The following is a 22,016-nucleotide window of genomic DNA, read 5'->3' on the forward strand; positions in this document are numbered from 1 at the left end:
AGGAGTCGGCCGACCGGCACTTGCGAACTACTTCTGCTTCGGGCACCACGCGGCAAGAAAGACTGAAAAAAATGGCGCCGGCTGCATCTTTTACACCCCTGGCACACTGACGTCAGGGACTAGGCGACAGCAACCGACACCAGACCAAGACTTTGGAATTCAGGCCGACTGCGGGTAGCCTGCCAGCAGGATAACCCAAGAGTAATGACTGCAACAGTGAAACATGATGAACTTCTACCCTTTCCCTCACAGCAAGTTGTGGCAGAGTTTGGGTAAGCTTTTCCAGTAAAGCCTTAAAATGTTTTATTTTGCCCCTTAAATAAAAGGTTTAGTTACTAGCTCCCATCCCCAGTTCACAGGTAATTAACCTGAACTGACTTGTAATTTCTGTGCGAGTCACAAGAGACACAGTTGTGGTCTCTTTCATAGCTTAAATATGCAGTTAAAAGCGAAATACAAGTAAAGCATGGAACAAAGAAAATAAATCACAATATACAAAATAGAAGGCAGCAATGAAACACTGCAAAATACAAGAAAGCAAATACTACCCTTTCCCTCACAGCAAGTTGTGGCAGAGTCTGGGTGAGCTTTTCCATTAAAGCTGGCAGAGTCTGGATGAGCGCTTCCAGTAAAGCTCTGCCACCCTTGGAACACTGATGCAAGGAACAGCAGAAATCTAATGTGCTATCCTTACAAGGAGGGATGCAAGCTGTAAGGCCAGCAAAGCAGATCCTATGTGAGGGTACATGATGCACAAATGGACACATGTTAAAGAATACGACTAAACCGAAGAATACACTGCAGTGCAGCAAATCTAGGAACACATCACCAAACAGTAAGCAGAAGAAAAGCACACAAACAAGAGAGGAATGCACTTAAATATTTAATAGTTGAAGACATTCACTGGTAGTGTACTTACCCTACCACCATACTGAAGAATGGGAGCAGGTAAAACCCTGCCTGTCACTTCAGTCATGTCATCCTTCACTTTGATGCCAAATTCCTGTATATATGGGTCTAAATTATAACTGGCATTTTTCATCTAAAAATTAAAAGAAAACAAGATTCAATGACATGCAACAATACAATTAGCTGTTCTTGATTTATCTTAAAACTCTGGCTGAGATCAAAATTCATGGAATGAAATAAGGGTGATACACTCACCTTAATACTGGAGCTTCCAAGAGATTCCTTTATCAAATATAAAGGACTAACTTATCCACTAGCAGTCTTCCTCTTGAAACTGCCCTTCTAATATCACTCTGTTCCTTCCACACAGGAGTAAAACAGGTGACTCATCATCTACTACTTTCCTGAATTAAAATAAAGCTCATTTGCCCCATATTCAACTCCTAGAAAGAGACAGAACATCTTAAGATGAAATATGAAAACTTATTGCTCCATATGAGCAAGGATCTACCTTACATCTTAGACTGGGACATAAGTGGTACGGTAGGGAAAGAGATGAATGGCTCCAACAGTCGCTCCTAAACATTCATGGTCATCATACCTCTGAAACATAGTGCAAGAAATCTGGAAAAGATGCAAAGACTTAAGACTGTTTACTGGGCAGAGGCATAGAACAGCAGAGCTAATGTAGGAGGAGCTTGTACTTTGTTGAAGCCAAAGCATCAGTGTTGTCGTGGTGATTCCAAGATGCAATTATTCAAGACAAACACCAAGTATGTGATGAATCAGAGCTCATCTTGCTTCTTCCTTAGGTATTTCTAAAGTCTCTCCTGGGAAGGATGCAGCGAGACAACAAATCATGATTAAAACAATTCCTGAGTCTAATGCCATCTAAAACTTAGTGGCAGCAAAGTAGTGTGCCTCACAGATGCATCCTTGATCCCCTGCAGCACCAGTGCAATGCAGAAACAGGACCAAGCCCAGACGCCTCTTCCTGCACACAACTGGCCCATTTGTTCTGTGGATGCTGGAGTTTGTGATTCCTCAGGCAGGTGAGAGCCCTAAAGCTCATATGTTCCTGCCTGGAAATCTGCAAGGAGTGCAGCCACTCATGGCAAGAGTTAGGTGGTAGGCTGCAAGCTAGTCTTCCCTCTCTACCAGCAGAGCACCACTTCCCCGGTGATGGCTCTTCTCAGCTCCACTAGTGTCACCCTCAAAGGATCCTCCTCCACTCACAGTTCAACTGCACACAGTAACACGGGGCCAATTGATCCACAGTCTATGTGGCAACCCAGAACCATCTCCCTCCCCCCCAGGTATAGGAGGGGAAACAGCAGCTACTCACTCCAATCTTCCAGTCATTTCCTACAAACACCCAAGGGGGGAAACTGAACAGCTAGATCAGGGTCAAACAAATTACTATGTACTCAACCTTGAGTGTGTTGTATAGGTGGGTATGCAGCTTTTTTGCTAATAAGCTAGCTGCAGTGATATGCACATCATGAAGTAATAGCTATGAAAAGTTCAGACTGGATACATACCACTATTCACTGTTGCAGTCATCATATTTGGGTTATCCCTGCCAGGGTAGCCCTCGGCCAGGCCTGAACAACAGAGGCTTAGTATTTCTGAGTCGGTTGCTGTCACTTCAGGACTGATGTCAGGTCATCAGTAGTATAAAGTAAGGCAGCCGACGCCATTACATCAGTTTTTCTTGTCCTAACCTGTCAGGAGCCCCCAAGTGGGAGCCAGGTTCTGGTGGAAGAACCCGACCAGTAGAAAGTAAATACCAATATGTCCCTTGTAAGGAAAGAGAAGAAATAAGAGGGGGATGGAAGGAAGGAAACCAGGACTGCAGTAGTGAATACACTAACATCTACATTTATGATAAGTGTACACAACTGTACTATGTTCTTCATGTTTCACTGTTGCGGTCATCACATTTGGGTTGATTCCTAAAGCTGAGGAAATGGGTGGAGGCAGTCAAAGAACCTAGGGGCTGGCGAGGATGCCCTGCAAGACTGCAGAGGCAAACCCTGCCCTGGACATGGAGAAGATAGACAGGTGGTAATCTTTGGTAAAGGTGTCAACAGATGTCCAGGTGGCATCCTCCAGAATGTCCCTGGTGGGGACTCCTCTGAGGAAAGCTGCAGAGGTGGAGACTGCTCTGGTGGAGAGAGTCCTGACCCCCTTGGGAGGAGGCTTACCATGTTGCTTGTAGCAGAAATGGATGCAGTGTGCTATCCATTTGGAAATGGTTTGTTTGTTGATGGCTTTGCCCTCTGCCCCTGCAGCAAAGCTAACCAGCAATTGATCAGACTTTCTGAAGGATTTAGACCTGTCTAGATAGGATCTGAGCTGTCTGTGCATATCCAGAGTGTGCAGGATCCTTCCCCCTTACTCTGTGTGTTAGGGAAAAAGGTGGGCAAATGAATGGATTTGGTTGAGTCACACTGGACACCAACTTGGGCAGGAAGGATGCGTTAGTCCTGAGGGATACCCTGTCAGCATAGATGATGAAGGGTTCCACAGCTATGAGTGCTTGCAGCTTGGAGACCCTTAGGGCTTTAGTGATGGCCAGAAGGAAAGCTGTCTTCCAGGAGAGCAATTTTAGCTCTGCTGAAGAGGCTGGTTCGAATGGGGGCAGGGTGAGCTTTTCCAACACAAAGTTAAGGTCCCAAGTTGGGGTTGGTGCTCTTCTGGGTGGCCTCAAGTTGCTAGCCCCTCTAAGGAACTGTTTGATTAGAGGCTGTGAGAAAAGGGGCTACTCAGTGGGAAAATGAGCAGAGATAGCAGAGGCATGAATTTTAATAGAGGAAAGGGAGAGACCACTATGTAGCAGGTCAGCCAAGTAATCCAGGATGAGAGGGAGGGAGGGCTGTGCCATATTGGCCCTCTTAGCCTGAATCCAGGTGCAGAACCTTTTCCATTTGACACAGCACAAGTCTTTCTAGTGTTAGGGCATTTGGCCTCACATATAACATCTAGAACCAATTTACTGATGTTGGCAGATGCATGAATTCACCTTCCCTCTTGGTCAGGAAGGTTGGAATCTGAGTGAGATGCCATGGTGGCAGTGGGGACAGGCTGCACAGCAAGGGGTACCAGTGATGGCGATGCCAGTCTGGGGCAATAAGAATTGTCTTTGTTTTTTTTTTCTCCTTTATTTTGAGCAGTACCCTGGGGATGAGAGGTAGTGGAGGAAAGGCATAGCCCGATAGATTGACCAAGGGGGAAGGACAGGGCATCCACTTTCCAAGCCATGCAGTGATGCTCACTGGTGTTGAACTTGCTGAGCTGATGGTTGGTGTGGGAGGCAAAGAGGTTGACCTTTGGGGTGCCCCATTTCTGAGTTATTAGGGTGAAGGTTCTTTTGTCGAGCTACCACTTGTGAGGGTCCAGAAGACTTCTGCTTAAGTGGTCTGCCACAGAGTTTAGAGAACCTGGTAGGAATTGTGCTACCAGGTAGAGTTGCATGGTAGAGGCTGTATGCCAATGGGTCATGGCCAGCCGGCATAGAGGGTAGGCATGAGTCCCTCTCTGCTTGTTGATATACCACATCACAGTGGTGCTGTCTGTTTTGATCAGGAGAGCCCCTGGGGAGAGAAGGGGCTTGGGCTTGAAAGCTATCATCTCTTTTTGGTTGATGTGCAGATGGATTTGCTATGGACTCCATTGGCCCTCTATGCACTGCCGTCGTGTGCACCCCAGGCATAGTCTAATGCACCTGTGCTGAGGGGTCTGGGCGGCATGGGGTGGTGAGAAAGGTAGTCCCTTGTTGTGGGAGCATGCTGTTGCCCCATCAAAGAAAATCTTTTCTGAGGTAAGGTATTATGGGTATGAGAATCTCCAGGTCTTGAGAGTGTTGACACCAAAGGCTTTTTAGGTACCACTGAAGTTTCCTCATATGCAGTCTGGCATATGGAATGAGTAGAATGCAAGATGCCATGAACCCCCCAGCTTGCAGGATTTTCCTTGCAGATAGCTGGGATCTGGTGGCTAGTTGAAAGACTTAGGCTGTCAGGCAAGGCTGCTTTTCTGGTTTAAGGAATGCCATCTGGGATGCTGTGTCCAGGCTTACTCCCAGGAATACAATCCTTTGGGTGGGTACCTATTTGGATTTCTTTTTGTTGATTGTGTACCCTAGGGAGGTTAGTAGGGACTTTACAAAGGCCAGGTGCTTAAGCAGCTTTTCCTGGCTGTCTGCCTGAATTAGGCAGTCATCCAAGTATGGGTAAATCTGGATATTCCTTTGTCTGCAAAAGGCAATGGCTGGAGCCAGGCATTTTGTGAAAACTCTGGGAACAGTAGATAAGCTAAAGGGAAGTGCAGAGATCCTGCCCTGAAACGGAATATATTTCCTGCATGATTCCCTGACAAGAATGTGGAAGTAGGCCTCTTTTAGGTCTAGGGAGGCTAGCCAAGCATCCTTGGACAGCATGGGTAGCAGCTGCTGCTAGGTGAGCATTTTGAATTTTGGTATCACCAGGAAGGTGTTTAGAATGGATAGGTCAAGGATGGGGAGCCAGGTGCCCTCTTTTCTGGGTACCAGAAAAAGTCTGGAGTAGAAACCTTGGCCTTTCTGTTATGCAGGCACGTGCTCTATTGCCCTCATAGAGAGCAGGGAAAGGACTTGCTTTTGTGCCTCTGCCTACTGGTTTGGAGGTAGATTTGGGAACCCTTTTGGAGTCGGAAGGGTGTGGAAAGAAAATTTGTATCCCAGGGACACTGCTGAGAACCCAGCGATCGTTGGTAATGGTGGCCCAGATGTTTGTGTGAAAGGAGAGTTTTCCTCCTAGGGGTAAGTGAAGGTGGGAGGGGGTGGGGGAGGAGAGTCATTGTGAGTTCTTACTATAAGGTGGTGGCTTAGCACTCCCTGTTTTTGAAGCAGAGGAAGTCCACTGTTTAGATCTCTGCATTCCTTGTGGCTGCTGTCTGGGAGGTCTGCTTCCCCAGGGTCTGGGCTGAACTGACCTGGTGAGAGCAGGAAAGGACCAGTGCTTGGAGATACAATTGCTGCTGAACTTGGGTGGCTGGACCTGTAAGAAATCCTTAACTGTCTGCATAGATTTTGCTTTTTTTTCCATCTTTTTTAAGACCTCTTCTGCCTTAGTGCCAAATAAGTTGCCTTTGTGCAAGGGGGCATCCAAAAATTTAGACTTAACATGGTCTGGCAAGAGCTGTTCCTTAAGCCATGCATGCCTTTCTAAGGACATAACCATTGACTGCTGTCCTGCAAGAAGCTTCCAGGACATCAAAACCACAGTGCAAGGTGGGCTTAGTTACTTGACTTGCATAATGCATTAACTCTTAACTCTTTAGATTCTGCACAAGCAGGAAAGGAAGACATTTTGTGTTTGAGGAGTTCCAGGGTATGTTGCTGAAATTTTAGCATATGGTACTGGCAATTTAGTGCTCTGATAGCAAAAGTAACAGAGGTGTATACTTTTTTACCCCATCTGTCTAGTGCTAGGGAATCCCTATCTGAGGGGGTGGGATTCTTAGAGGTTGCTTTAATTCCTTTAGGCCCTTGAGAAATTACCTCAGGGTAAGCAGTTGGATTTTTTAAAAAGAAATGTGAGAGTCAGGGACTAATACCGGTCTGGTTTTCTGGATGCAGGACGGAGGGTGTCAGGATTCAAACTGTATTCCAGGAAAACATCCTCCACAACCATCCAAGACTGGGGGAATGACCAGAGGTCTCTGCTGTGGAAGATCTAAAAATTCCCAGAGTCTCTTTTTAGACGGAGGGTAGCCCTGACTTTACCATTGGAAATGCTCCCTTAAGGTATGAAGAGTTTCCCCAAAGGAAAAGTCCTCTGGGGGAGAGGCTGAAGGAATGGAATCCTCTGCATCAGAATCCTCATAAGCAGAAAGGGGTTGCATGTCTTCATATTCAGATGCATCAGTCTCATCTGACTCCTGTTCAGACAAAACTACATGGGACAGACCTCTTTCTTTTGGAAGAGGTAAGCTTGGCTTCCCCTGATCAGTATAAGGTCTTCCCGCCATTTTAAGCATTTGAGTCTGAGGCAAAGAAGCAGGTGCCTGAGATTGGGTCGTCTGTTTCTAGGGTGTGGTTTTTACTCTGGGCCTAAGAAACATGGTAGTTTTCGAAAGAATGGTAGATGCGAAAGAAGTCGGTTTATGTCGAGAATTGGTAGTGTGAAGGACTTCCTCAGAAGCCAGTGCCTGCTCAGCAGCTCCGGACCCATCCAAGGGAGAGACAACCACAGTGTCCATAGACGAAGAAAAGTTTTGCAGCATACGGACTCAGAAAGGGTCTCGGTAGCGGCCTGCGAATCCACAGAAGCAGGCATCAGGGGCTGGGAAAGCGCCTCACTGAGGACCAGAGAACTGACTACTAGCTTAACGGAAGCATCGTCAGAAGGTTTGGACCTGTGTGGTCTGTCTCGTCTTTATGTTTTTTTTTTGGAAGATCTGCTGTCAGATGGCTTACCGAAGCCATATCGGAATTCGAGGACTGTAAGTGAAAATATCTAGCTACAATAAGGGTCCGACATATAGTTCTGGAATTGGACAAAGCACAGAAGCGATAGCAGAGGATGTCGTGGTCTGGGCCTAAGCAAGTGACGCAGTAAAAATGAAAGTCTTGGAGTGGTATTTGCTTTCCACAGGCGAGACAATTGTTAACTTTTTCTGACATCTAAGAGTGCAAGAAAAAAAGTATCCCCAACTGGCTACTTGGCTTTAGAAGACTTCAGCTTCAATTTGGAAGGCGAAACTCAGGTAGCGGCCAACTGACATTCGGGCAAACTGCTTCGGCCTCCGCGGCAAGACTGATGTAATGGCATCGGCTGCCTTACTCTATACTACTGACGTCAGTCCTGAAGCGACAGCAACCGATGTAGAAATACTAAAATACTAAGCCTCTGGCATTCGGGCCGGCTGAGGGCTACCCTGGCAGGGATAAAGTACAGTTTTGTACCTACCATAAATGTAGATGTCCGAACAGGATAGCATCTGCAGTCATAACAAATGGGTTGTCCTGTCGTCAGGCAGCCCTTCGGTCGGCCGGATTCCAAAGTCTGGGTCTGGCCTCGGCTGGTGTCGCACTTCACCCGACGTCATCTTTGCTGGTCTTCGGGTATAAAGGCATCAGCCGACGCCATTTTCCTCAGTGTTTCTTGCCCCAGATGCCAGTTGTCTTCTTGGAAAACTAAATTTTTGGAAATGCCAATGTTTCCAAAAAAAAGGTAGGCAAACACAAAAAATAAGCATGTATGTACATATATACAAACAAATACACCATAAGAGATCCCCCCAGCTAGCTATTAGGAGGGTAAATACCCTAGGAATACCACAGAGGGGAAGGAGGGTGGGTAATCCTGACTGCAGATGCTATCCTGTTCGGACATCTACATTTATGGTAGGTACAAAACTGTACTATGTCCTTCAAGGATGCATCTGCAGTCATAACAAATGGGTAGAATACCATAGCCAAACTAGGGGAGGAGGAAGAAGAATTATGGTGTAGTTAGGATCCCTTGCAATACAGCAGTGGCAAAACCTGCTCGGGATCTAGAGTAAAGAGGTAAGTTATAATGCTTGGCAAATGTATGCACGGAGGTCCAAGTAGCCACCTCAATAATGTCCTTGGTTGCCACTCCTCGTAAGAAAGCTGTGGTAGTGGCTGTAGCCCTCGTAGAGTGAGGTCTTATGTTCTGTGGAATTGGTTTTCCATGGTAGGAGTAACAGAATCTTATGCAATTTCCTATCCATTTGGAGATTGTCTGTTTGGAAATTGCTTTTCCTTCCCTTCCTGTTGCATAGGCTACTAAAAGCTGGTCAGTTTTTCTGTTACCTTTGGTTCTGTCCAGGTAGTAGCGTAACTGTCTATGTACATCCAAGGTATGCAGCAGTCTTTCCCCCCTGTTCTGTGGATTGGGAAAGAAGGTAGGTAGGTGGATTGCCTGGTTTAGAGACACTCTGGATACCACCTTAGGCATAAATGTAGGATTAGTTCTCATGGACACTCTATCTTGATGGAAGATTAGGAAGGGTTGTACTGCCATTAAGGCCTGTAGTTCCGAAACCCTTCTTGCTGAAGTAATTGCCAGTAGGAAAGCAGTTTTCCATGATAGGTGTTGAAGATCTGCTGTTGCTGCTGGTTCAAATGGAGGGAGTGTCAATTTTTCTAGTACAAAGTTCAAGTCCCATACTGGTAAAGGTGGTTTCCTAGGAGGTTTTACATTCTTGATTCCTCTGAGGAACTGCCTGAGTAGAGGATGTGAGAAGACAGGGGGATCGTAGCTGTATTCTGCAGAAATAGCTGATGCATGTATCTTGATGGAGGAATAGGACAGGCCTGTATGGAGAAGCTCTGCCAAGTACTCCAGGATGTTAGCAATATCTATCTTTGACACATCTTTTCCTCTTTCAGTACTCCAAATGACAAACCTTTTCCATTTTCCTGCATAGTTCCTTCTTGTTGAAGGTCTGCGGGCTTCAAGGATAATGTCTTTAACCCTTTGGGATAAATCTGGGTTAGTTGCTGTTATGTGATGTTCCAGGCAGTCAGTTGCAGAGTTTTTAGGTTTGGATGCATGATGTTGTAGTTGTTCTGAGTTAACATCAAAGGCATCAGGGGTAGTGTCCACGTTCTCCCCCGAGACATGCTCCTCAGTAATGGATACCAGTGTTGCCTTGGCCAATTTGGAGCTATCAGAATTATCCTTGGACGTTCCTCTTTGATTTTCAGTAGTACCTTGTGCATTCAAAGGAAGTGGTGGAAATGCATATGCTGTCAGGCCTTTCCAACTGAAGGATAGAGAGTCCACCTTCCATGCAAGTGGGTGGTATGTCCTTGTGCAGAATTTCTTGAGCTGGTGATTGAGTGGGGATGCGAATAGGTCTATTTGTGGCATTCCCCATTTCTTTGTGATGGCCTTGAAGATGTCCGGGTGTAGCATCCATTCGTGAGCATCCGAGGTAGTTCTGCTTAACATGTCTGCTAGGGTGTTTTCTTTTCCCGGTACAAATATTGCCTGTAACTGGATGTTGTAGCTCAGAGCCATATTCCAAAGGTCCAGAGTCATTCTGCATAGCGCGTATGAATGAGTGCCTCCCTGTTTGTTGATGTACCACATGACTGTGGTGTTGTCTGTCCTTATCATTAAATGGCCTTCTTTGAGGAATGGTCTGAAATTCTGGATTGCTAGTTTTACTGCCAGCATTTCTTTTTGATTTATGTGCAGGTGCAGCTGGTCTGGAGTCCATAATCCTTGTATGCATTTGTCCAGCATGTGTGCCCCCCAGCCTAGGTCTGAGGCGTCCGTTGTGATGGTTTGGCTTGCTTGAAAGTTGTGGAAGGGCAAGCCTGGGTTTGACTGGCATGCTTGAGCCCACCATAGGAACTCTTGTTTCAGGCATGGGATTAGTGGGATTTCGGTTTCTAAGCTGTGCTTGTGCTGAGACCATAAATTTTTCAGGTACCACTGTAGCTTCCTCATATGCAGTCTGGCATGGGGGACCAGGATTATGCATGATGCCATGAAGCCCAAGGCCTGCAGTACTTTTCTTGCTGTTAGTTTGTTCTGCTTTGTTAATGCCAAGAAGTAAAGAGGGAGTTGTTCTTGTTTTTCTGCAGTTAGGAATGCCATCTGTTTTACTGTGTCCAATTCCGCACCCAAGAATGTTCTTGTTTGGGATGGTATCAGTCTTGACTTTTTTAAATTGACTGTGTATCCCAGGGCTTGTAGTAAGCAAATGACTCTTTGTAAGTCTTTTGTCAGCTTGCTTTGTTGTCCGCTTGTATCAGGCAGTCGTCCAGGTATGGATAAATTTGGATTCCCTGTAGCCTGCAATGAGCGATTACTGATGCCAGGCATTTTGTGAATACTCTGGGCAGTAGATAAGCCAAAGGGCAATGCTGAGAATTGATAATGCTCTGATCCTGCAAGAAATCTGAGGTATCTTCTGCAATTTGATCGTATGGGGACGTGCAGGTATGCCTCCTTGAGATCTAGAGTTACCAGCCAACACTCCTTGCCCAGCATGGGAAGAAGTTGCTGTAGGGTCAGCATTTTGAATTTTGGGACAATGATGAATGTATTTAAGACGGACAGGTCGAGAATAGGTCTCCAACTTTTCTCTTTTCTTGGTACTAGAAAGAGTCTGGAGTAGAATCCTTTGCCCTGTTCTGTTAGTGGTACTCTTTCCACAGCTCTCATCTTTGTTAATTGAGCTATCTGCTTTAGAGCTTCTGTTTTTTGATTTGGAGGTAGGTTTGGCATTCCTCTTTTTACTGGTAAAGGTGTGGAAGTGAAACCTGTAGCCTTGGTCTATGGTCTGCAAAATCCACTTGTCTTTTGTGGTATAGTGCCAATTTTTTGAAAATAAGGCTAACTTTCCGCCTAAAGGTGCTACTATTTGTTCCCTGGTAGGCGGTGTCACAGCCAAGTCACTGTGATTGCCCTGTTGCAGTGGCAGTGGTTGTGTCTGTGCCTCGCTGGTTATTGCCTTGCCACTGTCGTCCTCTGTAGGCACCTCCTCTGGATTGATTTCTGCCTCTGGAACGTCTATTCCTGCCTCTCTGAGATTTTGAGGAGTCTGGAAAGGACCAATTTTTGGAAGGCCAGTTCCTGCTAAACCTTGGGGGCTGAACCTGTAAGAAATCTTTAACTGTTTGTACAGATTTTGCCTTCTCTTCCATTTTCTTCATTACTTGCTGAGCAGGAGTACCAAATAGACTGGTCTTATCCATAGGAGCATCTAACAGCTTTGCTTTGACATGATCCGGCAAGACCTGCTCTTTCAAACATGCATGCCTTCTTATAACTGTGCCAGTCATGGCTGATCTAAATGAAGCCTCCAGTGCATCATAGCCACATTTTAAAGAATGGTTACTAACCTGCTGAATGTTATTCACCATTTCTAAAACATATTTCTTATCTAAGGAGTCATCAGAGGACAGTTTCTTAGTTAACTGATCAAGCATAAACTCTTGGTATTGGATCATATGAAACTGACAGTTCAAAGCTCTAGCTGAGAGAGTAGCAGAGGTGTAAACTTTTTTCTCCCATCTCTCTAAGGATCTGGATTCCCTTTTTGTTGAGGTCGAAGCTACTGCCTTAGGCCCCTGGGAGATAGTCTCAGGATCTGCAAGTGGGGCCTTGTATAGGTGGTGATGAGTGTCTGGTACCCTGTAAAACCTATCTGGTTTGGCAGGGGCTGGAGGTAAAGTATCAGGAGCAGTGCAAACATCATTAAATGCATCATCCACAACAGGCAGAACTGGAGGTATAGCTAAGGGCCTATGTTGTGGTAAGTGTAGAAAGGTCCTAAGCCTTTTTCTTGAGTCTGAGAAATCTTGTCCCTGCCATTGGAATTGTTCTCTCATGGCATGTAAGGTCTCCCCAAAGGAAAATTCCTCTGGTGGAGAAGCAGATGGAATAGATTCTTCAGCATCGGAATCTTCATAAGTAGAAAAAGGAGCCTCTGGATGGTCTGTAATGTCTGAGTCATCCGAAGAATCATCAGAGGACACTGGCTCTGGGGGCTCTGCTCTAGGTCTCTTTTCTGGAGGTTGAGAGGCCCTGTCTGGGTGAGATTGGGATCCCCTAATTAAAGAGATGAGATCCTCTGCCAGAGTAAGCATTTGTGAACTGGAACTGGGCCTGTGAGAGGGGGGCTTAACAGGCACTGATTTAGCAGTTTTGGCTGCTTTAGCCCTGGCAAAGGCCTTAATAGACATGGCTGCAGGAGGCCTAGCAGCACCACGTGCTGGGGTAGAGACATCTAAAGGGATGGTGTCTGATAATTCAATAGGAACCACATTAGCAGGCAAAACTCCAGAGGCAGATTCAACTAGGGTAGCAGGAGCCTCGGTAGTAGTCATGGATTCGGCTTAAGATTGACCCGTTTGCTCGGTTTCGGCCGAAACCGAGACACTCGCGGTTTGCTTAACCGTGGTTTCGGCCGAAACAGCGGACCGCGAGTGTCGGTCTTTTTCTTTGCGTTTTTTAACAATTTGAGTAGTCGGAGGATCCGACGGCATAATGTACGCAAAATCTGAGCAAAAAAACTGTTCAGCAAACTCCGACCGACGCCTAAGCGTTCGTCGGTTGAAGGAAGCACAGGCTAAACAGGCTGCTACGTCGTGGTCTGGGCCTAAACAAGGTAGGCAGTAAGAGTGGAAATCTTTATGAGGTATTTGTTTCCCACAAGTTAAACAGTTATTTACTTTTTCTGACATCGGCTGAGTCAAGAAAGAGTCCCCAATGGGGTACTTAGCTTTTTAGAAGTCTTCGAAGTAGTATTCGGTAGTAGTAATCTCTGGATCTGACCGACCGGCACTTGCGAACAGCTTCTGCTTCGGGCGCCACGCGGCAAGAAAGACTGAGGAAAATGGCGTCGGCTGATGCCTTTATACCCGAAGACCAGCAAAGATGACGTCGGGTGAAGTGCGACACCAGCCGAGGCCAGACCCAGACTTTGGAATCCGGCCGACCCAAGGGCTGCCCGACGACAGGACAACCCATCTGTTATGACTGCAGATGCATCCTTGAAGGACATCCCAACTGTGATGATTGCAACAGTGAAACACTAAGAACATCAGGGGGCTGCAAAGGTGTCTCACCTGGGTCATTTGACAATTTATGAACTAGACTTGGAGTCCTTGGCCTTTTTTTTTGGAATGACAGAATGATACTAGCCAATGAAAGTACTTGTAGAGGTATGTTGCAACAGTGGATTGTGACACCACAAGGGAAGCCAAAGAAGACTCCATATGGGCAGCTAGTACCTTGGCCCTGTGTTTTACTGTTTCCACACAAAATTTTGCAGTCAGGAAAATGAGAGACACTGCTACAGACCCAAACAGAAGACAAAACGATTGAAAATATTTATGTAGGATTTGCTTCCCACACCAAGCAATTGTGGACTTTTCTGAAAATTTATGAGAAGGGAAATTTCCCCAACAGGGTACTTATCTGACTGATGGAGGTGGTTCTCTGGAAAAACATGCAGACCAGTGGACTGCAAGCATACTGAACGCATGTGAAGCGCATTGGACTGCAAGGCTAGAAAGAACTGAAGATGAAGCTAGACACCCTACTTATACGCTGACATCCAGATGTTGGTCTTCGGATGTTCTTTTGCTAAAAATGACAGACTCTGGAAATTGGGCCGGTTGCAGGCTTCTGCATAGCGGGAAGGATGGGAGAGACAAGAATCAAGTACTGTAACAATGACTACAAAGGTCATTAGATTTAGTGGTCTCTGAAAATCTGAAAGAAGGCAACTGCCTCAAATATATGCAGCAAAAAGATATTGGGAACAGACTGGCTTACCTCTCTGAAACTCAAATTTAGCTTGCTCGTTTTTTCTCTGGTTCAACTTATATTAGCACTGCCTAGGCCATTGCTGGCAAAACTCATTAGCTACTCTACTTTTACTAGAGGAGATGGAGTGAGGACTTAAGCAGACAATCCCCAAGACACTTGCACAGAGATACTTTCCACCAAGTGATACTGAGTTAAAAAAAAAAAAAAAAAAAAAGGGATAATTAAGACTTTCTGACTAAACTCCAGTAAAAGTCTCAGACATACAGGAGACTTGAGACTGACAGAACACAACACATTTCACTGAGCTTTAGGAGTAACTAAACCTGCACCCCAGAGACCCAAGTAGTCTATATTACATTCTACTTATTATAAATCGCTCTCTCCCTTGGATTTCTTAAGGAGTTTTAAAAATATGCAAGTCTAAGATACTGTGAACAGTTACTGAAGGACAGAAAGACAGCATGGCAGTATTTTAAAACAATATGTAGGAAGACTGAATAACCAGGCAGAAGCTTATATGAAAAAAAGTTATGTACTCACCATAACATTCCATCTGAGTAGTTATACTTCATTTTTCTGCAACCTGTGGGTATTTGGATCCATATCGGATCTGAGCCGGCAACTTTACAAGCATCTGCTCAGAGCTCCAAGCTCCTCCCCTTACCCATAACCCATCACCATCTCCTGCATTCCCTCAGATCGAGTTTGCCGTAACTCAAACCAATCAGCAACTCAACTTAGAATAAACCACACATGAATATCACATGAGAAAGTTTGGGGGAAGGAGGGTGGGAAGGTTGCAGAAAAATCAAGTATAACTACTCAGATGGAACGTTATGGTGAGTACGTAACTTCTTTATCTGAAGTAGTTAACTTAATTTTATCTGCAACCTGTGAGACAGAGTCCCCAGCTACTCAAACTCCAAGGAGGCCCTCATGGAAGGATATCCCTGAGCACTGCAGAGCCGAAGGATGCTCTCCCTCTGGAGATCAAATCCAACTTATGAGAAATGAAGGTATGTGATTTTGCCCAAGTTGCTGCACAAATGTCATCCAATGAGACCCTAGATCAAAAAGCAGATGTCACCATAGATCTGGTAGAATGAGCTTTAACAGGACCAGGTGGAGACAAACCTTTGTCTTTGTAAATTTGCAAAATACATAGTGTACTCCATCTAGCTAAGGAAACCTTGGAGATGGCTTTACCCAAAAAGGGCTTAGAAAAAGACACAACTGGTCAGACTTATGGAAGGGCTTTGTCCTGTGTAAATAAAAATTAAGTTGTCTATGAACATCTAGCAAATGCAGTTTATATTCATCCTTGTTCTGAAAATTTGGAGAGAAAACAGGAAGGTTAATTGATTAATGTCGGATTCAGAACACACTTTTGGTAAGAAAGAAAGGTTTGTACAGAGAGAAACTCTATCCTTATGGAAGATCAAGTAAGGGGGCACGGCAGACAAGGCCTGAAGCTCAGAAACCCTCCTAGCCGACATAATGGCCACTAGGAAGGCCGTCTTCCAGGATAAGAATTTCAAATCTACTGATGCTGCAAGTTCAAGGTCCCAAGGAGGAACAGAGTTCTTAACTGGAAGACGCAAAAGAAAGGTGCCTTTAAGAAAAGCCTTACACAGTCTAGAAGAGGCCAGGGCATTCTTGTTTTCGCCAACATGGAAATTCGAAATAGCTGCCAGCTGCACTTTCACAGTGGAAGAACTAAGCCCCTTGCTGAAAAATGCTGGCTAAGAAATCCAACACTGCAGAGACCGGGGGCTGTAAAAGGATCCAGGATTCTCTGAGAAGCCCAAATAGAGAATTGTTTCCATTTCCTGCAGTAAATCTTCCTATTGGAAGCCTTTTGAGCCACCACCAGAATAGTTTTCACTGAAACAGACCGGGAGTCCTGGCAATCAAGGGAACTGGAGTAACCAAACTGTCAGCCTGAGGCTCTCCAGGTTGGGTGGACAGGTGCCCGAGGGATGAGAAATGAGATCCGGGCAGGGATCCAGAATACAAGGAAGGGCTAGAAAATGAGACCAGAGGAAGGGGAACCACACTCAAGGCCAGAAAGTACAGTTGTGTACACTTACCATAAATATAGATGTTCGAGTGTATTCACTGTTGCAGTCATTACATTTGGGCTATCTGCTTGCAGGTAGCCCTCAGCCAGCCTGATTATCCAAGTCTTGGGTCCTGCATCGGATGCCGCCCTCTTCTACCATGCCGTCAGGTAGTCAGGGGTATAAAGCATGCAGCCAATGCCATTGCATCAGTTTTTCTTGCCCCTATGTCAGGTGCCCCCATAATGGGAAGCAATTATATACAATGTAACACCTCAAACAAAAAGCAAATAAACCAGAAAGCTTAAATACAGTAAACAAGAAGAAAGGTATAGCCAATAGATGTCAGGGGGCTGGAGGGAGAGTAATCAGGACTGCAACAACGAATACACTCTAACATCTACATTTATGGTAAGTGTACACAAGTGTACTATGTTGTTTGTGTTTCACTGTTGCAGTCATTACATTTGGGTAGATTCCCAAAGCTGAGGAAGGGAGGAGGCAGTTAGAGAGCATTAGGACCACCTATTAAGCCCTGCAAGAGTGCAGTGGCAAAACCAGCTCTGGATTTAGAAAAAACAGGCAAGTGGTAATGCTTGGTGAAGGTATGTACAGAGCTCCAGGTAGCAGCTTCTAGGATGTCCCTGGTAGGAACACCTCTGAGAAAGGCTGTTGAAAACAGATGCAGCCCTGGTGGAATGTGATCTTATCCCCTTCCCTCTGGGGTAGGTTTTCCATGACGCTTTTAGCAGAAATGAATGCAATGGCCTATCCACTTAGAAATGGTTTGCTTTGAAATGCCCTTCCCATCTGCCCCTGCAGCACAGGTAACTAGCAGTTGTTCAGTTTTCCTGACAGGCTTAGTCCTGTCCAAATAAAATCGAAGTTGTCTGTGCACGTCCAAAGAGTGCAGTATTCGTTCTCCTTTGTTCTGTGGAATAGAAAAGAAGGTTGACAAATGAATGGATTGATTAAGGGCCACACTGGATACTGCCTTGGGCATAAAGGAAGGATTGGTCCTGAGGGACACCCTGTCCGCATGAAAGATGATAAAAGGCTCCACTGCCATAAGGGCCTGTAATTCAAATCCCCTTCTTGCTGAAGTGATGGCTAAAAGGGAAGCTGTTTTCCAAGAAAGGGATTTTAAATCTACAGTAGCAGCTGGCTCGAAAGGAGGAAGGGTGAGTTTTCTCCAATACAAAGTTAAGGTCCCAGGCAGGAGTTGGAGCTCTCCTGGGTGGTCTAAAATTTTTGGCCTCTCTGAGGAACTGCGTGAGCAGTGGAAGAGAGAAGAGGGGAAGTTCTGTGTTATACTGAACTGAAATGGCTGAGGCGTGAATTTTTATTGGGGAAAAAGACAGGCCCTTGTGAAGCATCTCAGTTAAGTATTGTAAAATCTGAGGTAAATTGGGCACTGCTGTGCTCATGGCCTGAGATTGGTTCCAGGCACAGAATCTTTTCCATTTTTCAGCATAAGATTTTCTAGTACTAGGCCTCCTTGCCTCTAAAATGACAATCACCACTGGTTTACTGAGGGATGGTAAAGGAGAGCTTGGGTAATTAGCCAGGCTGCTAGGTTCAGTGTTTGAAGCTGAGGGTGCAGAATCTGGTTCTCCTGCTTACAAGCCTAGCCATATTTATCCAGAGTTGCCCCAACTGTTTTAGGTTAGGCAAGTGATGCTGTCAGAGCTAAGTATCTATGGTAGTTAATACAGACGTCCTCTGTCCAGAAGGGACATGAGTGCCACCCCAGGAGTGAATTTGTGGTCACCCATACATTGATCTAGGTTGCATTTCAAGATGGTCAGGGAGGTGCTTTGTTTCACGTGAACTGGAAGCTTGTTCCAGAGAAATGCCTCTCTCTCTCTCCACCGTGACCTATTTATGTCAGAGGCTAGGTTAGGATTCCTGGAGTGAGTGACCCTCATGCAGTTTGATTTAGGAATGTACTGTATTTCCATCAGGATCAGGTCAGACTACCCTATAGGCCAGGCAAGGTCACCCCTTAGCAACCTGTAGGAGAAAATACAGTGACAGGGCTTTCATTCTTTGTATACACTAATTTCTTGGTAAGAAACCTCTGTGGTCTCAATTGTTGCAGGTATCGGGTGAGTTACATGCAAAAAGTACAGTTTTGTACCTAGGAACAAGAGTTATAACCACGAAGCTGAGCTCAGCTTCGTGGTTATAACTCTTGTTCCTGGTTCCGTTTTTTGAACTGTTTGGTTTAAACAGTTTTGTACCTACCATAAATGTAGATGTCCAACAGATATGCAACTGCAGTCCTGACATATGGGTTGTCCTGCCTCAGGCAGCCCTTCGGTCGGCCGGATTCCAAAGTCTGGGTCCGGCGTCGGCTGATGTCGCCTCTTCCCCGACGTCAGAGCGGCTAGGGTATAAAAGCATCAGCCGACGCCATCTTCTTCAGTGTTTCTTGCCCCAGGTGCCAGGTGCCCTCCAAGGAAGGCTAAATTTAGAGAATGGATAAAAATTCCAGACATGCACAACAGTAATAAATAAATACACCATAATAGATATCCCCAGCTAATTTGAAAAAGGGGGAGTGGACCCAAAAAAGAGAATTACAGAGGGGTAGGAGGGAGGGAATACCTGACTGCAGTTGCATATCTATCGGACATCTACATTTATGGTAGGTACAAAACTGTACTATGTCCTTCAAGAATGCAACTGCAGTCCTGACATATGGGTTGAATACCATAGCCAAGCTGGGGGTGGTAGGATCTAAGATAAGGATGGTGTAGCTAAAATGTCCTGCAGGACTGCAGAAGCAAAGCCTGCTCGGGATCTGGAATATAAAGGCAGGTTGTAATGTTTGGAAAATGTATGCACGGAGCTCCATGTAGCAGCTTCTAGAATGTCCTTTGTAGCCACCCCTCTTAGAAAAGCTGTGGAGGTGGCTGTAGCTCTGGTGGAGTGTGGCCTGATATTGGCTGGGACACCTTTTCCATGGAAGGAGTAGCAGAATCTGATGCAGTTTCCAATCCATTTTGAAATTGTTTGTTTGGAAATTGCCTTTCCTTGTACTCCAGCAACGTAAGCTACAAATAGCTGGTCAGACTTTCTGTTGGCCTTTGTTCTGTCCAAGTAGTAGCGCAATTGCCTGTGTATGTCCAAAGTGTGCAGAAGCTTTTCTCCTTTATTTTGAGGATTGGGAAAGAAAGTAGGCAGGTGAATTGCTTGATTTAGAGAAACCCTGGATATCACTTTTGGCATGAATGAAGGATTGGTTCTTAAAGAGACTCTGTCCTGATGGAAAATGAGAAATGGAGGTACTGCCATGAGGGTCTGTATCTCCGAGACTCTTCTTGCTGAAGTAATTGCCAACAGGAAAACTGTTTTCCAGGAGAGAAATTGCAATTCTGAAGATGCTGCTGGCTCAAAAGGAGGAAGAGTTAATTTTTCCAAGACGAAGTTGAGGTCCAATGCAGGCACTGGTGGTTTTCTTGGAGGTTTAATATTCTTTATTCCTCTTAGAAACTGTCTTAGCAAAGGATGTGAAAACACAGGTGGATCACAGTTGTATTTTGCTGAAATTGCTGAAGCGTATATTTTTATGGAAGAATATGAAAGGCCATTGTGGAGCATTTCTGCCAAGTATTCTAGTATCTGTGGGATGCTCATTACTGATGCATCCTGACCCTTGTTGGCATTCCAGATGTTGAATCTCTTCCATTTGGCTGAATAAGTTTTTCTGGTGGAAGGCCTGCGTGCTTCCAGTAAGATCTCTTGAACTTTTTTGGAGAGAGAGATATGGGGAGAAGTCATGGAACCCTCCAAGCTGTCAGTTGCAATGTTTGCAGGTTGGGATGAACAGTCCTGTAACTGTGCTGAGTTATAAGCAGAGGCCATTGAGGCAGGAGCCACGGCTTGGTGCGAGTTATGCTCCTTAGTAATGGATACCAGTGCTGTCTTGGCCAGTCTGGAGCTATCAAAATGCCTTTCGGTTGTTCTGCTTTGATCTTCAGTAACACCTTGGTCATTAATGGTAGAGGTGGAAATGCATAGATTGTTAGAGAATTCCAGCTGAAGGAGAGAGCATCCATTCTCCAGGCTTGAGGATGGTGTGTCCTTGAGCAGAACTTCTTCAGATGATGATTGAGGTGTGAGGCAAATAGATCTATGTCCGGCCTTCCCCATGCATGAGTTATTTGTGAAAAAATGTCTGGATGCAACATCCATTCGTGCAGATCCATAATGTTTCTGCTTAGACTGCCCGCCAGAACATTGTCCTTGCCTGGGACAAACTGGGATTGCAACTGTATGTTCAGTTTCAGGGACTTTTCCCAAAGAGTCATTGTTAGTCTGCAGAGGGGGTAAGAATGGGTGCCTCCCTGCTTGTTTATGTACCACATAACAGTGGTGTTTGTCTGTCTTTATTAGCAGATGGCCTTGCTGAAGAAATTTTCCGAAGGCCTCGATTGCATGAATCACTGCCAACATCTCTTTTTGATTGATGTGCAGATGCAATTCTCGGGGTGCCCATTGCCCTTGAATGCATCTGCCCTCCATGTGCGCCCCCCATCCATGATCTGAGGCGTCTGTTGTAATGGTTTGGCTTGCTTGAGGTTTGTTGAAAGACATGCCTTTGTTTAGCTGGCTTGCTTGTGCCCACCACAAAAATTCCTTTTGTAGACATGGAATGAGTGGAATAATTGCTTTTAGGTTGTGGCTGTGTTGAGACCATAAACTTTTTAGGTACCATTGTAGTTTTCTCATGTGTAGTCTTGCCAGTGGAATCAGAAGAATGCAAGATGCCATGAAACCCAGGGCCTGCAGGATTTTCCTTGCAATCATCTGGGTGTGCTTTGCTAGGCTTTTGAAGTAATATGGTAATTGTTCTTGTTTTTCTTCTGTGAGGAAAGCCATTTGTTTGTGCCCAGTTTGACTCCTAGAAAAATTATTTGTTGGGATGGCAGTAGTCTTGATTTTTGAATGTTGACTGTGTATCCCAAAGCCTCTATTAAGTGAATGACATAGTCCAAGTATCTTATCAAGGCTTGCTTGCTGTCTGCTTGTATAAGGCAGTCGTCCAGGTAAGGATATATTTGTATCCCCTGAAGTCTGCAATGTGCAATTACTGATGCCAGGCATTTCGTGAATACTCTGGGCGCAGTAGATAAGCCAAAAGGCAATGCTGAGAATTGATAATGCTCTGACCCTGCAAGAAATCTGAGGTATCTTCTGCAGCTGTGTCTGATTGGGACATGCAGGTAATGCCTCCTTGAGGTCCAGAGTAACCAGCCAAGACCCCTTGCCCAGCATGGGAAAAAGTTGCTGTAACGTCAGCATTTTGAATTTTGGTGCAATGAGAAAAGTGTTTAGCGTGGACAAGTCCAGTATAGGTCTCCATTGCTTTTCTTTTCTTGGAACAAGGAACAGTCTTGAGTAGAATCCCTGGCCTTGTTCCTGAGGAGGAACCTTTTCTATTGCTTTGATTTGTAGTAGCTTTGAAACTTGTATGAGTGCCGCTGCCCTTTGATTTTGTGGCAGGTTTGGCATGCCTTGTCTTGTTGGTAAGGTATGGAAGTGGAACCTGTAACCTTTGTCTATTATGTCCAAAATCCATTTGTCCTTTGTAAAAACGTGCCAATTTTTTGAAAATAAAGATAATTTTCCGCCTAAAGGTGCTTCTCTTTGAGCCTTGGTCGGCGGTGTCAAAGTCAAGACATTGTGATTGTCCCTGCGGAGCAGTAGAAGTCCCTGCGCCACTTTTCTCTGA

The 22,016-nt window shown here is 45.3% G+C and overlaps 1 protein-coding gene across 2 annotated transcripts in view; it reads right to left on the reverse strand.

The window, feature by feature from the left end:
* LOC122792214 (protein argonaute-1) overlaps positions 1-22,016 on the reverse strand; it is a 1,920,205-nt gene that overhangs the window by 837,374 nt on the left and 1,060,815 nt on the right. For both annotated transcript variants that reach the window (XM_044059955.1, XM_044059956.1), the window contains exon 10: positions 920-1,042. In XM_044059955.1, coding sequence (XP_043915890.1) covers positions 920-1,042 — 123 coding nt within the window. The remainder of the gene's footprint in view (positions 1-919; positions 1,043-22,016) is intronic.

Source organism: Protopterus annectens, chromosome 1.part2 (assembly GCF_019279795.1).
Source record: "Protopterus annectens isolate FY-2018-M chromosome 1.part2, PAN1.0, whole genome shotgun sequence".
In the NCBI taxonomy this organism is placed as follows: domain Eukaryota; kingdom Metazoa; phylum Chordata; order Ceratodontiformes; family Protopteridae; genus Protopterus; species Protopterus annectens.